Source organism: Oratosquilla oratoria, chromosome 1 (assembly GCF_046742065.1).
Source record: "Oratosquilla oratoria isolate Oo_2021 chromosome 1, ASM4674206v1, whole genome shotgun sequence".
NCBI classification, from domain to species: Eukaryota; Metazoa; Arthropoda; class Malacostraca; order Stomatopoda; family Squillidae; genus Oratosquilla; species Oratosquilla oratoria.
In genome coordinates this window covers 100,304,809-100,323,415 of record NC_134777.1, presented here as the reverse complement: position 1 = coordinate 100,323,415, position 18,607 = coordinate 100,304,809, and the positions used below count along the sequence as shown (strand labels likewise).

General features: G+C 41.1%; 1 protein-coding gene across 9 annotated transcripts in view; it reads left to right on the top strand.

Annotated features, from left to right (window-relative positions):
• LOC143024429 (uncharacterized) overlaps positions 1-2,082 on the top strand; it is a 32,385-nt gene extending 30,303 nt beyond the window's left edge. For 8 of the 9 annotated variants that reach the window (XM_076183238.1, XM_076183259.1, XM_076183251.1 and 5 more), the window contains 2 exons: positions 31-1,070; positions 1,647-2,082. In XM_076183238.1, the coding sequence (XP_076039353.1) occupies positions 31-1,046 (1,016 nt within the window). In that variant the 3' untranslated portion in view covers positions 1,047-1,070; positions 1,647-2,082. Of the gene's footprint in view, positions 1-30; positions 1,071-1,229 lie in introns of all 9 variants that reach the window. The other variant, XM_076183242.1, reaches the window with a different exon arrangement.
• Positions 2,083-18,607: the final 16,525 nt, after the last annotated feature.

Genomic DNA, 18,607 nt, shown 5'->3' with positions numbered 1-18,607 from the left:
TGTGTCACTCTGTTCTGTATTTCATTGCAGGAACCGTGGTGAAACCAGTCAAGTTTGTTCCTCCACAGGAATTAGAAGATCACTCAAATCAAGCCAATGGTTCAAGTGAAAATGGATCAGCGCAAGATGGCTCAGATTCCAAAGGGTCAGGGGAAAGTGCTGACTCAGAGGAGGATTCACATTCCTCTCTTAGTGAAGTATCACATTCCAGTGATGATCACAAGTCTCGAAGAAAGAGATCCAAGAAAGAGAAGAGAAAGAATAGTAGGAGATACAGGGTTAGTGAGGAGAGGGAGAGAAAGAGAAGGCGAAGCCGATCTGGTAGTAGGACTTCAGATAGGAGAGGGCGTGACGATAGAAAAGAAAGAAAGAAAAAGAAGAAGAGAAAAGCCTTTAGTCGTAGTCGAAGTCGAAGCTTGGACCGATACAGTGGCAGCAAATACAGAAGTCGAAGTCGCAGTAGGAGTCATGATAGTAGAAGGAGCCACAGCTATGAACGCAGCCACAGGCACAGAGATGGGAGTCAAAGTGACAGTGATGATGGATACAGAAGAGACAAGCACTATAGAGATGCAAGTGAGGAGAGTAGGCCACGGCATAGTAGATCAAGAGAAAGGAGACACAGGGATGGTAGTAGTGATAGTAGATCTAGGCGAAGTAGATCTAAAGATAGGAGACATAGAGATAATAGAAGTGAAAGCAAATCTAGAAGGAGCAGATCTAGGGAGAGCAGATTGAGTAGATGCAGGTCACGAGAAGGTAGAAGACGATATCGGGACGAGAGTGGTGAACGAAGGTCGAGAGATAGAGGGGAAGGAAGAAGAGGGTACAGAAATGGGAGCATTGAAAGTCGATCAGGAAGGAACAGAAAACGTTCCAGGTCACATAGCCGAAGCAGATCCCGAAGTAGAGACTATATGCGTAAATGTGGGCGAGACCGGTCAAGGTCTAGAAGCCCAAAGAAATCAAAGAAAAGGCGACGTTCAAGATCTTTGAGTTCATCAAGACAGAAAAAATCCAGGCGACGATCTAGGTCATCCTCTTGAATGCTGTGGTAAGAAGAAGCCAAGGTAAGCCTTTGAATTTGGTGCATTTTTATTTTATTTTATTTATTATTATTATTTTTATTTATTTATTTATTTATTCATTTATTTATTTATTGTTTATTTATGCATTTATTTTATTATTATCATTATCATTATTATTATTATTATTTTTTTTTTTGTCAGTTGCTTTCCAGAACTTGCACCTGTGTGGGCTGGAATACTACAAAAGGGAAGGAAAGTGTAGGGCCTTTGTCAGCTTTTCCTTCTCAACGTACCTGTGCAAGGGAAGCAGTGGTTAGCAGTCAATTATGAGATTGTCAGTCTAGTCAATTGGGGTTGGAAAAAATTGTTTGTTTTTGTCTTGGGGGAGGGGAATGAAAATGAAGAGGTTTACTATTATGTCAAATATTTACAGAAACAGTTTGAAACTATTCATGTTCAGTTTCAAACTGTTTAGGTAACTTTCATTTAGCTTAAATTGAATAGTTAACATTCATAGACTTTTTGTTAATTATTTAGAAAGGGACACTTAGTGTGAAATTAAAATTTCTCGGAAAGCATTAAGGAATCATAAGTGTTTAATGAATATTTCTATTCCAGCCTCTGCGCCAGCCGCCCTTCTGGCTATAGGTTGAGGTGGTACACACAGTAGGAGACAATTCCCTAAAGACTTAGCCCTTGATGCAGAGCAGAGCTAGGAGAGGATAGGTAGTCTGTCAAAGGATTGTGTCAAACATGAGATAGAGTATGTGTGTTGTTCACATTGAAAGATATGTCTATAACTACCAAGGAGGAGCCAAGCAGATTAAAAAAAAAAAAAATGAAATGGAGTTGTTTGGTTCTCTTGTCACCAGTTTGTCACATGACTCAATTGTGTATAGTGTAAAGATTTGTAGATTAATATACCTTCATGTTCAGTGACGATGCATCTTTGAATAGACTCGTGTTAGTAGCCCCCTTTTATTTGCAGGATATTGACATGTTTTGAGGTATTGACAAGTGATGTCTTCATAATACATATAAATTATGACCTATGTTAGCCTTTTCATTACCCTCAGCAGATGATGAGTTTTGGGTTTTAAGGACCCAAAATTATTCCATTTATTGACGGAGATGGAGAGGAGGGGGGTCGCCAATTTAATGAAGCAGACTTGCTGTGGATGTGCTGTCTTGCCACACTGCTTCTGACCCAAGGCAGTGGACAAGATGTAGGGATGACCCATCATCCAGGAGGTGCCAAGATAAGAGGGAGGGTAGAGGGGAGTGGAGTATGTTGGGGATGGAATGGGTGGGAGTGGTTTATATCTTTGTTTTTTGGCTTGTAAGGGGGAAAAAGCCTTTGGTATATACATGTATGTAGTATTGACAAATGATGTCTTCATAATAAAATTGACAAAAATTGTCAAGTATGTCTGCATAATACATATGAATTAAGACTTCTGTGAGCCTTTTCATTACCCTTTACAAATGATGAGTCCTTTAAGTAAATTATCTAAGGACGCCAAATCAAGTACAGTATGAAAGCTTGTTTATAAAGATGCATAAGGATATCAAAGTAAGATGAAGCAAAATACTGTTGCAAACATATAGTACATGAGCTGTATTTACCTAGTTGTATTTATGTAGTTGTATTATATGGGAATGGATGCGAAGAGGAGACTGTATGAAGGAGTGATTGTGCCAACAGCACTGTATGGGGCAGAAACGTGGAACATAAGAGAAGAAGAGAGAAGGAGTTTGAATGTGTTTGAGATGAGGTGTCTGAGAAGTATGGTGGGGGTTACTAGGCTGGATAGAGTGAGAAATGAGGAGGTGAGGAGGAGAACAGGGGTGAAAAAGGATTTGGGAGATAGGGTTGATGAAAGAATATTAGGATGGTTTGGACACATGGAAAGAATGAGTGAAGAAAGACTAGTAAAAGAGGTATGGAAGGCAGATGTGGAGGGAGTGAACATGAGGGGACGTCCTAGGATGAGGTGGATGGATGGGGTGAAGGGGGCTTTGGGGAAGAGGGGAATGTCTGTTGAGGAAGGAAGGGAGAGGACGGAAGACAGAGGTGAGTGGAGAATGGTTGTATATGGATGATGTGACTGCATGAGGAGGAATGGGTGGGGGGGTGGGGTAGTATGTGTGAGTAAATTTTGATGCAGCCCGAAGGGATTTCTCCCCGTCCTCGCCTTATATGCAAAGGGGGACGGAGAGGGGGGTCGCCGATTAAATGAAGCGGCCTTGCTGTGGATGTACTGTGTCTTGCGACACTGCTTCTGACCCAGGGCGGTGGGCAGGGTGCAGGGATGACCCGTCATCCAGGAGGTGCTCAGATGAGAGGGAGGGTGGGAGGGGTGTGGAGTGTATTTAGGGATGAAATGGGTGGGAGTGTTTTTATGGCTTTCCCTTTTTGGCTACCTCCCTTGGAAGGGGGAAAAAGCCTTGGTATATGTATGTATGTATTATATGGGAAGAGGAGCTATGCTTGTGGTGACCCGTTTTTGTATCTCACAAGATCAAATTTGTTTTTAAATTGTTGTATTGTGTTTGCGCACACTATTTCTTCATCCAATTTCTTCCATACATCTATCACTCTGTGGGAGGCTGTTCTTTTTCAGGTCTCTTCTGTAGTTATCCTTTTTGAGTTTCATTGCATGTCCTTTTGTTTTTCTTCTGTCCCATTTTAATAGGCCTCTCTATCAAGGTATTCTTTTCCTTTCATAATTCTGTAGATGGTTATTAGGTCCCCTCGTTCTCTTCTTTGTTCCAGGGTTGGTAATTCCAGTTCGGCCAGTCTTTGTTTGTATGTTAGGTTTGCAAATGTTGGAACCAACTTTGTTGTTGCTCTTTGTATTCTTTCTAATTTTCTTGTATTTTTTGTACTGGGTGACCATATCAGTGCCGCATATTCCAGTTTTGGCCTTATCAGTGTTTGTAATATTTTTTTGATCATTTCCTTGTCTAGGTATTTAAAGACCACCTTTATTGATCTCAACAAATTGTATGTTTCTCTATTTTATTTATATGTTTATCCAGCGACGTCTTTAGTGATGATTACTCCTAGGTCCCTTTCAGAATTCACTTTCTTTACTTCTTTTCCATCAATTTTATACATACATACATATACCAAAGGCTCTTTCCCCCTTACACGGGGGGGTAGCCAAAAAGAAAAAGGCATAGAAATCACTCCCACCCATTTCATTTCCCATATATTCCACTCCCCTCCACCTTCCTCCCTCCCTCCCTCCTATCTTGGCACCTCCTGGATGACGGGTCATCCCTGCATCCTGTCCACTGCCCTGGGTCAGAAGCAGTGTTGCAAGACACAGCACATCCACAGCAAGGCTGCTTCATAAATTCGGCAACCCCCCCCTCTCCGTCCGTTCATGCAGGAAAGGAGAAGACGGGGAGAAATCCCTTCGGACTGTGTCAAAATTTTTTCTCATACATACTTCCTCATCCCCCACCCACTCCCCCTCATGCATCACAGCCTTATCTATACACAAGAAGATTTAGATCAATTACAGCAATGGTCTGAAAAGTGGCTAATGAAATTTAACACAAGTAAATGCAAGGTAATGCACATAGGTAAAAATAACAGTAAGTACGATTACAAGTTATTTGGAAATTCGTTAACAAAAGTGGATAGTGAAAAAGATCTCGGCGTAATTATCAGTAACGACCTCAAATCATCCAAGCAATGTATTTCAGCCTCTGAGAAAGCAAATAAGATTCTGGGACTGATTGCGCGATCTTTTGATTTCAAAAGTCCATCACTCATTAACAAGCTATATAAATCGTTAGTTCGTCCACATTTGGAATATGCTGTTTCCGTATGGTCACCGAATCTCATTAAAGACATTGACTGGAAAAAGTACAACGGCGAGCCACAAAACTGATTCCAAATATAAAAAATAAATCATACGAAAATCGACTAAAGCACATGAATCTGTTTTCCCTAAAAAAGCGTAGACTCAGAGGTGACTTGATACAGGTCTTTAAGATTTTAAAGGGAATTGACAACATCAAAAGTGACCAAATTTTCACATTGAGAATCAGACAAGAAACAATGGTCTCAAACTGTCCGGAAATAGATTAAATTTGGAAGTAGGTAGAAACAACTTTGCCAACCGTGTAGTTAATGAATGGAATAAACTTCCTGCACAGGTAGTGCAATGTAGTTCAGTTCGAAGCTTTAAGAATCATTTAGATAAATACCCAAGTAAGATGCTGTAATGATTATAATTTATCTTATATTATTTGTTTTTGTTTTGTTATCATTTGTCTGTATGATTTTCATTTATCTTTAGTTATATGTCAATTTATTATTTACTATTTACCGGTTTGTTTATTATTTTAACTATACCTATGCATTTATTTATGTAATTTATTTGTCATTTACATTATTATAGTTTTTATTTATTATTTTATTATTAATATGATTTTTTTCTATTTTTTTTTTTTTTTTTTTATTATAAATATTTTTTTTTTTTTTTTTTTTTTTTTTTTTTTTTTTTTTTTCCATCCGACCTAGATATGGATCAAAAGGTCTCCTGTCGGCATGCTCCGCCTTTGTAATCCTTTGTAAAAAACCCTTCTCTATTCACCCCTATCTTCTGTCCTCTCCCGTCTTTCCTCTACAGACATTCCTCTCTTTTGTAAAGCCCCTTTCACCCCATCCATCCATCTCATCCTAGGACGCCCCCTCATATTCACTCCTTCCACCTCCGCCTTCCACACTTCTTTTACTAATCTTTCTTCACTCATTCTTTCCATGTGTCCAAACCATCCTAATACTCTTTCATCAACCCTAATACTAAAAGTGGAAGAAAGGACATGAGCCAATTGTTGTTTGCTGATGACACTACACTTGTAGCAGAGTTGGAGGAGGGATTATAGCAGTTTGTGTCAGAGCTTGGGAGGGTATGTGATAGGAGAAAGCTAAAAGTAAATGCTGGCAAAAATACATATACCAAGGGCTTTCTCCCTTACAAGGGAGGTAGCCAAATTCAAAGACATAAATCCACTCCTACCCATTTCATTCCCTTGTACTGATCTCCCATTCACCACCCCTCCCTCCCTCTTTTCTTGGCTCTTCGTGGATCACTGATCATCCCTTCATCTTGTCCACTGCCCTGGGTCAGAAGCAATGCAGTGAGACACAGGTCATCCACAGCAAGGTCATTATTTAATCGGGAACTCCCCTTTCCATTCCCTTGGGATGCGTAAAAATATCATTCACACATATTACCTCACATTGCCATCAACTACTACCATACATCACAGCATCATCTATACACAACTATTCTCCGCTCACCCCTATATTCTGTCTTCTCCCTTTCTTCCTCAACAGACATCCCCCTCTTTCCCAATGCTCCTTTTAACCCTATCCATCCATCTCTTACGAGGGGTGATCAGAAAGTAATGACAGTCGGACTCGTAGCTGAGAGACTATAAGTGTTGGGGGGGGCGGGGAGCAAGGGGCAGCAAGTGTTGCCTGTTGTTACATGTTTGAGCTTGTCGCTGTTTGTCTAGCTTACATTTTATCGTTGCGCTGTGCGATTGCGTCATTGTTGGTTTGCCTCTCTAACCGGAAACATGGATTTTTCGAAAGAAGGCTGCAGATTCTACACCTTCACAAGGTGGAAACTCGGGAAAAAAGCAACGGAGATCAGAGAGGAATTGTTGCAAGTTTTTCCCGAGTCTACTCCATCACTGGAAACTGTTTCCCGCTGGATTCGAGCTTTCGCAGCCGGAAAATTGCAGCTAGAAGATGATCATCGTCCTGGCCGCCCTCGGACATCCGTGACCGAAGCAACGACGGTCCGTGCGCGGGCCATCATTGACGAAGATCCAACTGTTACTCTTCGATTCTTATCCTTGGAGCTCGGTGTCAGTTATGGGAGTGCACATGACATCGTGCATGAACACTTAGGGCTGAGGAAGAAGTGTGCTCGATGGATACCTCATTTGCTTACGGAAGAGCAGAAAAGCGAACGGGTGCGGATTTGTCGTCTATGGCTGGCTGAATTCGAGCCAAATGGTCCGAAACGGTTCTCAGATGTAGCTACCGGAGATGAGTGTTGGATTTCTTTCTTCACCACCAGAGACAAGCAGTCTAACATGGTGTGGTTGAGTGATGAAGAACCTCGACCTCAGATTCTGAAGGAAGGATTTCGCAGCAGGAAGCGCCTTTTCACCATCTTCTTCAATTCACAAGGACCAATGTGTGTGGATGTAATGCCTCAACAGTGTACTATCACAGCCCAGTACTACACTGATCACGTCCTTCCTCGAGTCCTGGAATATCAGGCCAAGACTGCACCAACCCGTCGCCGATCGCGCCTTTTGCTGCACCATGACAATGCTGGCCCCCACAAAGCTCACCTCTGTGCAGTTCCTGGAGCAGCAGGGGATCACACTTCTCCCCCACCCACCCTACTCGCCTGACCTTGCTCCCTGTGATTTTTGGTTGTTTCCAAAGATCAAGGGTGCGATCGCAGGGAAGCTGTTTCATCGCATCCAAGATCTGGCGCTAGCAGTCAATTCAGAGCTACGAGGTATATTGGCTTCTGAGTACTGTGAGTGCTTCATGAAGTGGCGAAAGAGGATGGAACGTTGCATAGAGGCAGGAGGGGAGTACTTTGAAGGAATGTAGGCCACTATTTGGATTTACCTCTGTACCGTGAAAATATATGGTATCACTGTCATTACTTTTTTATCACCCCTCGTACTTGGTTGCCCCCTTATGTTCACTCCCTCCCCCTCTGCCTTCCACACTTCTTTTACTAATCTTTCTTCACTCATTCTTTCTGTGTGTCCAAACCATCCCAATACTCTTTCATCAACCCTATCTCCCAACTGCCTTTCCACCCCCCTGCTCTCCTCCTCACCTTGTTTTTACTCTATCCAACCTAGTAATCCCAACTGTACTTCTCAGGCATTTTATCTCAAAACACATTTAAACTCATCCTCTTTTATGTTCCATATTTCTGCCCCATAGTGTGCTGTTGGCACAGTCACTCCTTCATACAATCTTCTCAAAGCATCCATTCCCAGATGTCCATTTCTCATCGATCTTAAAGGGGGTTCCACACGTGCATGCTTCACCGTAGGCTTGCCTGCACAAACCAGTTTGTATACGGATTCCCATGCGTGTGGACGAAGTAGTAAACAGTATAAAAATGCTAAAATAAGCTCTTCGTCAGGCATGACTACCACCACCTAGACCTAGAAATGGACTGACGATTGTGCATACTTTTTTGTAACGTGTGGACAAGCAGGGGTGTTCCGTATAGTTTGCACAAACTCGTAACGTGCAAGTAAGTCGCTGCGTCTGGAACCCCCTTAAGAGTGAGAATGATAGCATCTCATTTATGTTACAATGTTGCTCTTTGGTTTCTTCTTTGCCATCACCTCTGCTAGATGAGTGTGGAATGCCTTTAACCATGGACCCATCCTGCCTGAAGTTGGAAATGTTATTGAAGTGAATGAACCTTAGTCCACATTTCTATATATGCTCCTTGTACATCTTGATTTTCTCATTCTCATTTCAGGAGTGGGATGCCTCAATAGTTAGGTTATTGTAATAGTGGGCCATTGGATCAAATATTTGTGTGTCAAAGAAGGCCTGTTGTCCCCATGTCCAGAAACCTCTTGCACTGATGCTATTACTACTATTTTGTACTATTATTACTACTATTTCTACTACTACTACTACTACTACTACTAGTAGTACTACCACTACTACTACTAGTAGTAGTACTACCACTACTACTACTACTTTCTTACTGCAAAAATCTGATCCCTGCAACCTCTACCTTTCCTAAACCCACCTTATTCCTCACCAATTACTCCCTCTGTTCTCCTCTGCTGTTTTTCGGGCCCTATGGATTTGGAAAAGGTATACGAGAGGGTAGACAGAAAGGCACTGTGGAAGGTTTTACAGATATATAGGATTGGGGGAAAGCTGTTAAGGCTAGCCAAGTTTTTATGAGAGTAGTAAAGCCTGTGTTAGGATGGGAAATGGAGATAGGATGTGGTTTGGGGTAAATGTGGGACTGCATTAGTGCTGTGTCATGTCGCCATAGCTGTTCAATGTGTACATGGAGGGGTTGGTGCGCTGAAGATTGTTAAAAAATGGAGAAAGGGTGGAGGTAAGCCAGTTGTTTGCTGACAACACTATGCTTGTGGCAGGATCAGAGGAGGGATGAATGGAGTTAGTGACAGATTTTAGAAAGGTATGCGATAGGAGAAAGTTAAAGGTAAATGTGGGTAAAAATAAGGTGATTCAATCTTAATTTCTATCATATCCTTTGCTGCCTCGCTAAAGCTAGTCTGTGCTTGGTTCCTTTAATACTTTTACTTTTTTGAATAGTTTCCTTTATGTGATTTATTTTTCTCAGGTCTCTGTTTTTTATTGATAAGCGTGTTTAGTATAGCTCTATTTCATCCCTCCTGATTTTAATCTGCACAGTCTTTTTAACCGGCCATCTGTAACCCTGGAGTGTTTACTCTCTCTCTCTCTCTCTCTCTCTCTCTCTCTCTCTCTCTCTCTCTCTCTGTCTCTCACTTTATATATATATATATAAATGATGTTCACTAAATCAAGAGTCATACCTTTGATGGTGTCCTCATTATTTCTCAGAGCTTCAAATCTATTTCTAATTTCCAGCTAATTTTTTTCTTATCCTTTACCTTCACAAGGTTTACTTTCAATTGTGAAATTCAATTTATCTGTGCAACTTATCATTATATGAAAACTACCCACATTTACTTTATCTATAACAGTAACATTGTTAATGCTGTTACTCATCTAATATGAAGTTTATTTTGCTCTTTGTTGTTTCATTTTGACATCTCCAAGTCCACTTATGGCCTACTTGCTTTTGGAGGAAAGTGTTATTTATTCTTATGTTGTAGTTCTCTTGTCTGTCATTTATCACACCCACTCCAAATTTCCTTATCCATAATTCACTTAACATGTTCCTTACCACTTTAACAGTGGAGTCACCAATTACTGATGTGTATTTATTCTTTATCCATTAATCCAATACCTGACTTAAATCATCATAGAAGGACTTAGTTTCATCATCTAAACTCTGTGAAGTTGATACATAAATCTAAGTTATTTTTAGAGTGTGGTGGAGGAAAAGAATGCTGCGACCAAGTATTCCCACTTGGATCATAAGAGGCGAGAAAAACGGGACGGGGATTGTGACTAGTCATCCTTCTCCCTGTAGCCCCACAGGGGACATTCCTAAAAAAAAGTAAAGGCATAAGAGGATTGGAGTTTTCCAACCAGTACCCCAAGGTTTGGGTCTTTTAATGTGTGTGGATGTGGTACAGATGAGAGTAAAAGGGAAGAGATATGTTTGTGAGAAGAAAGATGGATGTGTTGGCTTTGAGTGAAACTAAGTTGAGAGGGAAGGGCGAGTGTGAGTTTGGGAGGTTCTCAGGAGTGAAGAAAGGACAAGGGAAAGAAGGGGTGGCTATGATAGTAAGTGAAGAGATAGGTAAACTTGTAGTGGAGTGGAAGGAGGTTGCTTCAAGGTTAATGTGGATGAAAGTGAAACTGGGAAAGGAGATGTGGGTTTTTGTAAGTGCATATGGGCCTGGTAGTGAGAAGAGTAGAAGAAAGGGAGGCTTTTTGGATGGATTTAAATGAGTGCATAGAGGGATTAGGGAGAAACATCAATGTAGTAGTATTGGGAGACCTTAATGCTAGGGTAGGAAATGTGGAGCTCCAGGAAAGAATTGTAGTGGAAAGTTGATGGTGGAGATGTGTCTAGAAAGAGAATTGATAATAGCAAATACAGTGTTTCGGAAGAAAGTCAAGCATAAGTACACATGGGAGAGGGTGGTAGATAGAGCGTTAATGGACTATGCAGTGGTAGATAGGAGTATAATAGGAAGAGTTAAGGATGTACATGTTCTAATGGGAGAGAGTGGGGGAATATCAGATAATTTGTTGGTGGAAGGTAAGTTGAGAGTGGAGGATAGATGGAGAAAGAGGAAAAGGACAAAAGGTAGGGAGGTGCTAAGAGTGAACTGCTTAAATGAGAAGGAAAAGGAGGAGTACAAGAGGCTGAGAAAGGAGTGGGAGGGAGTGAAGGATAGAGTAGAGCTAGGAGTGGAGGAGGAATGGGGATGGTTCAAGGAGGGAGTCACAAGGTGTGCAAAGATGGTGTGTGGAACAAGAAGGATGGGAGGAAATAGAAGGGAGGGTAGTGAGAGGTGGGATGAGGAAACAAAGAAGGTTGTAGAAGTGAGCTTTCACAGATTGGTTACAAAATATAATGAGGGAGTGATATGAGACGTACAAAGAAAGACGTAAAGCACAAGATAAAGGAGGCAAAGAGGAGAGCAGATGTGAAATGGGGTAAGAGTATGACAGAAAATTTTGAAAGTAATAAAAAGATGTTTTGGAAAGAAATTAAGAGAGGAAGAGGAGGCGAATCAAGTAGAGAAGAAAAGGTAGCAGATGGAGAGATGATAATGGAAGAGAAGGCAGTAAGAGGATGATGGGCAGATTTTTTTTAGAGAGTTGCTAAATGTGAAAGAGGATAGGGAGGGAAAGGTAGTTGTAGTGGGAAGTGCTAAGAAAATTATCGTGATGAGTGAGGAAAATGGAGGAGAAATAAGGAAAGATGAAGTGAAGGCAGCTGTTAAGATGATGAGAGCAGGTAAGGCACCTGGTCTGAATGGATGCCATGCAGAATGTCTGAAAAAAGGAGGTACAGTGATGGTGGACTGGCTGGTGAGGTTATTTAGTGTTTGTTTGAGAGAGGGTAGAATGCCAGAGGACTGGAGGAGTGCCTGTATAGTTCCACTGTACAAGGGAAAAGGGGATAAGTGTGAGTATAGTAGTTTCAGAGGGATTAGCTTGGTGTAGTTGAAAGGCTTGTGGGAGGATCTTGATTGAGAGGATTAGGAGAGGAACAGAGGGAGTAATTGGTGAGGAACAGTGTGGCGTTAGGACAGGTAGAGGTTGTGTAGATCAGATTTTTGTGGTAAGATGGATATGTGAGAAAGCTATAGGAAAAGGTAAGGATGTTTTTTGGGCATTTATGGATTTAGAAAAGGCTTATGACAAGGTAGACAGGAAGGCAGTGGGAGGTTTTGCAGATATGTGGGATAGGAGGAAAGCTTTTAGGAGCAGTCAAGAGTTTTTACAAGAGTAGTAGAGTGGGTGTCAGGATGAGAAATGGAGAGAGTGAGTGGTTCGAGGTAAAGATGGGACTTCATTAGGGATGTGTTATGTCGCCCTGGCTGTTTAACCTATACATAGATGGGGTGGTGTGAGAGGTAAATGCAAGGATGGTGGTTCAGGGATTGGAGATGGTTAAAGAAAATGGAGAAAAGTAGGAGGTGAGTCAGCTGTTGTTTGCAGATGATGCTATGCTTGTAGTAGGATCAGAGGAGGGATTGAGGAAGTTAGTGATAGTTTGGGAGAATGTGTGAAAGAAGGAAGTTGAAGATAAATGTGGGTAAAAGTAAGGTGATGAGGTGTACAAGGGGTGAAAGTGGCAGCAGACCGGAAGTGAGCATTAAGGGAGATTGACTGGAGAAAGTGGATAGTTTTAGATATTTGGATGCAAATCTGGCAGGAAAGAGAGTGGAGGTGGAGGTAGAATGTAGATTGAGAGAAGCGAGTAAATGCCTTGGCGGATTAAAAAGTGTAATTAGAAATAGAGATTTGGGAATGGATGCTAAGAGGAGACTGTACGAAGGAGTGATTGTGCCAACAGCACTATATGGGGCAGAAACATGGAACATAAGAGAGGAAGAGAGAAGGAGTTTGAATGTGTTTGAGATGAGGTGTCTGAGAAGTATGGTTGGGGTAACTAGGCTAGATAGAATGAGAAATGAGGAGGTGATGAGGAGAACAGGGGTGGTAAGGGAGTTGGGAGAAGGGTTGATGAAAGTGTTGGGTTGGTTTGGACATAAGGAAAGAATGATCATGTGAAGAAAGACTAGTAAAAGAGGTGTGGAGGGAGTAAACATGAGGGGGCGACCTAGGATGAGATGGATGGCTGGGGAAGAGGGGAATGTCTATTGAGGAAGGACAAGAGAGGACAGAAGATAAGAGTGAATGGAGAATGGTTGTATATGGATGATGTGATGCATGAGGTGGAATGGGGGGTGAGGTAGTATGTGTGAGAAAAATTGGACGCAGCCCGAAGGGATTTCTCCCCGTCTTCTCCTTTTCTGCATGAGGGGACTGGGAGGGGGGTCGCTGATTTAATGAAGCGGCCTTGCTGTGGATGTGCTGTGTCTTGCGACATTGCTTCTGACCCAGGGTACTGGACAAGATGCAGGGATGACCTGTCATGCAGGAGGTGCCAAGATAAGAGGGAGGGTAGAGGGTGGAGGGGAGTGGAGTGTATGAGGGATGGAATGGGTGGGAATGATTTTTATGCCTTTGTTTTTTTGGCTTCCTCCCTTGTAAGGGGGGCCTTTGGTATACGTATGTATGTACATTGTACATACACTCAGCACAATCCAATGTACCCTATCTAATGCACTACTGAATTTTACTACCCTGTCTGGGGTATTGGCTGCATGTTATTGTGGCAAAGTAGCATGCAGTTGATACTTTAGGGTCTATATGGGGCGCCCCTATGGACCAGAGCCACACATCATTTTGTCTGTGATAGAGGAGACTCTGTTCAAAGAGAAATGATGACACTTTTATTATACTGTGACTGTCCCTCCGTTATGCGGTCCCCCAACCCCTTGTTACTGTCCTGTACCATTTCTCTGACTGTTCATTTCCTATTTTCGTCTACCTTGTGCTGGTGAAAAAGAATGCTGCCACCAAGCTTCCCACTTCCTGCTACCTGTAGCCCCAAAGAGGACATTCCTAAAAAAGTAAAGGCATAAGAGGATCAGAGTTTTCCAATCAGTACCCCAAGGTTTGGGTCTTTTAATGTTCGTGGATGTACAGATGAGAGTAAAAGGGAGGAGATAGGCAGTATGTTCGTGAGAAGAAAGATGGATGTGTTGGCATTGAGTGAAACTAAGTTGAAAGGGAGGGGTGAGTGTGAGTTTGGGAGTGTAGATGGGAAGTTCTCAGGAGTGGAGAGAGGATGAGTGAGAGAAGGGGTGGCTATACTAGTAAGTGAAGAGATAGGTAAGCGTGTAGTGGAGTGGAAGGAGGTTTCTTCAAGGTTAATGTGGATGAAGGTGAAACTGGGAAAGGAGATATGGGTTTTTGTAAATGCGTATAGGCCTGGTAGTGAGAAGAGTGTAGAAGAAAGGGAGGTTTTTTGGATGGATTTAAATGAATGCATAAAGGGTTTAGGGAGAAATGTCAATGTAATTTTATTGGAAGGCCTTAATGCTATGGTAGGAAATGAACCAATAGATGGAGTGATTGGGAAGTATGGAGTTCCAGGAAAAAAATTGTAGTGGAGAGTTGATGTTGGAGATGTGTCTTGAAAGAGAGATGATGATAGCAAATAAAGTGTTTTGGAAGAAAGTCAAGCTTAAGTACACATGGGAGAGAGTGGTGGATGGAAGGGTGGTAGAGTGTTAATGGACTATATTGTGGTAACCAGGAGTATAGTAGGAAAAGTTAAGGATGTACATTTTCTAAGGGGAGAGAGTGGGGGAATATCAGATCATTTTTTGGTGGAAGGTAAGTTGAGAGTGGAGAATAGGTGGAGATAAAAAGAAAAGGGCAGGAGGTTGGGAGGTACTTAGAGTGAACTGCTTAAATGAGAAAGAAAAGGAGAAGGAGGATAAGAAGAAGCTGAGAGAGGATTGGGAGGAAGTGAAGGATAGAGTAAAACTAGGAGTGGAGGAGGAATGAGGATGGTTCAAGGAGTGAGTCATAGGGTGTGCAAAGATGGTGTGTGGAACAAGGAGGATGGGAGGAAATAGAAGGGCAGTGAGTGGTGGAATGAGGAAGCAAAGAAGGGTGTAGAAGAGAAGAAGCAGGCTTTCATAGATTGGTTACAAATTAGGACGAGGAATCATATGAAAGGTACAAAGTAAAGAGATGAGAAGTAAAGCAGATTAAGGAGGCAAAGAGGAGAGCAGATGTGAATTGGGGTAAGAGTATGACAAAAAAAAATTGAAAGTAATGAAAAAATGTTTTGGAAAGAAATTAAAAGAGAAATAGGAAGCGAATCAAGTAGAGAAGAAAAGATAAAAGGTTCAGATGGCGAGATGATAATGGAAGAGAAGGGCATGAGAGAAAGGTGGGCAGAGTATTTTAGTGAGTTGCTAAATGTGAAGGAGGATAGGGAGGGAAAGATAGTTGCAGTGGAAGTACCAAGAAAATTACCATGATGAGTGAGGAAAATGGAGAAATAAGGAAGGATGATGTGAAGGCAGCTGTTAAGATGATGAGAGCAGGTAAGGCAACTGGGTTGGATGGCTGCCATGCAGAATGTCTGAAAAAAGGAGGTACAGTGATGGTGGACTGTCTGGTGAGGTTATTTAATGTTATTTAATTGTTATTTTATTTCATCTTTTTTATCATATATTTTTTCACATCCGACCTAGTTATGGACCAAAAGGTCTTCTGTCGGCATGGCCCGCCTTTGTAACCCTTTGAGAGAGGTTAGAGTGCCGGAGGACTGGATGAGTGCCTGTATAGTTCCATTTTACAGGGGAAAGGGGGACAAGTGTGAGTGTAATAGTTTCAGAGGGATCAGCTTGTTAAATGTAGTTGGGAAGGCTTATGGGAGGATCTTGATTGAGTGGATTAGGAGAGGAACAGAGGGAATAATTGGTGAGGAAAGTGTGGGTTTAGGACAGGTAGAGGTTGTGGAGATCAGATTTTTGTGGTAAGACAGATATGTGAGAAAGCTATAGGAAAAGATAAGGATGTTTTTTGGGCTTTTATGGATTTAGAAAAGGCTTATGACAGGGTAGACAGGATGGCACTATGGGAGGTTATGCAGATATATTGGATAGGAAAGCTGTTAAAAGCAGTCAAGAGTTTTTACAATAGTAGTAGATGTTTGTGTTGGGATTAGAAATGGAGAGAGTTGTTTGAGGTAAAGGTGGTACTTCATCAGGGATGTGTTATGTCACCATGGCTGTTCAATTTATACATGGATGGGGTGGTGCGAGAGGTGAATGCAAGGGTAGTGGGTCAGGGATTGGAGATGGTTAGAGAAAATGGAGAAAGTGGGAGCTAACCCAATTGTTTTGATACCGTCCCACACGAAAGACTACTTACTAAACTAGCTTTGCATGGAATAAGTGGTAGCCTATTAGGTTGGACTAGTAATTGGTTGAATGGTCGAAAACAGAGAGTTGTTTTAAATGGAAAAACTTCTGGATGGAAAAGTGTTGCAAGTGGAGTTCCTCAGGGTTCCGTTCTTGGGCCACTTCTATTCATAGTATATATAAATGATATAGACCATGGACTAAAATCTACTGTTTCCAAATTTGCTGATGATACAAAACTGTGCGGAGTGGCAAATGATCATTCAAACCAATTAGATATTCAAGAAGATTTAGATCAATTACAGCAATGGTCTGAAAAGTGGCTAATGAAATATAACACAAGTAAATGCAAGGTAATGCACATAGGTAAAAATAACAGTAAGTACGATTACAAGTTATTTGGAAATTCGTTAACAAAAGTGGATAGTGAAAAAGATCTCGGCGTAATTATCAGTAACGACCTCAAATCATCCAAGCAATGTATTTCAGCCTCTGAGAAAGCAAATAAGATTCTGGGACTGATTGCGCGATCTTTTGATTTCAAAAGTCCATCACTCATTAACAAGCTATATAAATCGTTAGTTCGTCCACATTTGGAATATGCTGTTTCCGTATGGTCACCGAATCTCATTAAAGACATTGACAGACTGGAAAAAGTACAACGGCGAGCCACAAAACTGATTCCAAATATCAAAAATAAATCATACGAAAATCGACTAAAGCACATGAATCTGTTTCCCCTAAAAAAGCGTAGACTCAGAGGTGACTTGATACAGGTCTTTAAGATTTTAAAGGGAATTGACAACATCAAAAGTGACCAAATTTTCACATTGAATGAGAATCAGACAAGAAACAATGGTCTCAAACTGTCCGGAAATAGATTAAATTTGGAAGTAGGTAGAAACAACTTTGCCAACCGTGTAGTTAATGAATGGAATAAACTTCCTGCACAGGTAGTGCAATGTAGTTCAGTTCAAAGCTTTAAGAATCATTTAGATAAATACTTAAGTAAGATGCTGTAATGATTATAATTTATCTTATATTATTTGTTTTTGTTTTATCATTTGTCTGTGATTTTAATTTATTATTAGTTATATGTTAATTTATTATTTACTATTTACCTGTTTGTTTATCATTTTAACTATACCAATGCATTTATTTATGTATTTTATTTGTTATTTACATTATTATAGTTTTTATTTATTATTTTATTACTAATATGATTTTTTTTTTTTTTTTTTTTTTTTTTTTTTTTTTTTTTTTTTTTTTTTTTTTTTTTTTTTTTTTTTTTTTTTTTTTTTTTTTTTTTTTTTTTTGGCATCCGACCTAGATATGGATCAAAAGGTCTCCTGTCGGCATGCTCCGCCTTTGTAATCCTTTGTTGTTTGTGAGGGTAAAAGGTGATGAGATGTACAAGGGGAAAAAGTGGCAGCAGACTGGAAGTGAGTATTTAGGAAGAGAGATTGGAGGAAGTGGATAGTTTTAGATACTTGGGTGTGAATGTGGCAGGAAAGGGAGGAGTGGGGGTGGAGGTAGAATGTAGATTGAGAATAGCGAGTAAATGCCTTGGTGGATTAAAAAATGTAATGAGAAATAGACATTTGGGAATGGATGCTAAGAAGAGTTTGTATGAATGAGTGGTTATGCCAACAGCACTGTACGGGGCAGAAACATGGAACATAAGAGAGGAAGAGAGAAGGAGTTTGAATGTGTTTTGAGATGAAATGCTTGAGAATTATGGTTGGGATTACTAGGCTAGATAAAGTGAGAAATGAGGAGGTGAGGAGGAGAACAGGGGTGGAAAGGGAGCTGGGAGATAGGGTTGATAAAAGAATATTGGGATGATTTGGATATATGGAAAGAATGATTGAAGGTGTGGAAGGAGTGAACATGACGGGGCGACCTAGGATGAGATGGATGGAGTAAAAGGGGCATTGGGAAAGACGGGAATGTTTGTTGAGGAAGGATGGGAGAGGACAAGATAGGGGTGAATGGAGAATGATTGTGTATGAAAGATGCTGTGATGCATGAGGGGAAGTGGGTGGGGGATGGGGGGGTGAAGGAGTATGTATGAGAAATGAAGGAGCCTGAAAGGATTTCTCCCCATCTCCTTTTCTGCATGAGGGGGATTGCCCAATTAATGAAGCGGCCTTGCTGTGGATGTGCTGTGTCTTGTGACACTGCTTCTGATCCAGGGCAGTGGACAAGATGCAGGGATGACCCATAATCCAGGTATATGTATATATGTACTAGCAATCTTACTATTTACCAAGATTAATTCTCCACTGGAATTTTCCTTCCTCTTACATGAATAGTAGAACAGGTGGTGATTGTCTTAAAACTAAATTAACTTTTCTTCCTCCCTTTGAACTTCATTCAGTCCCACG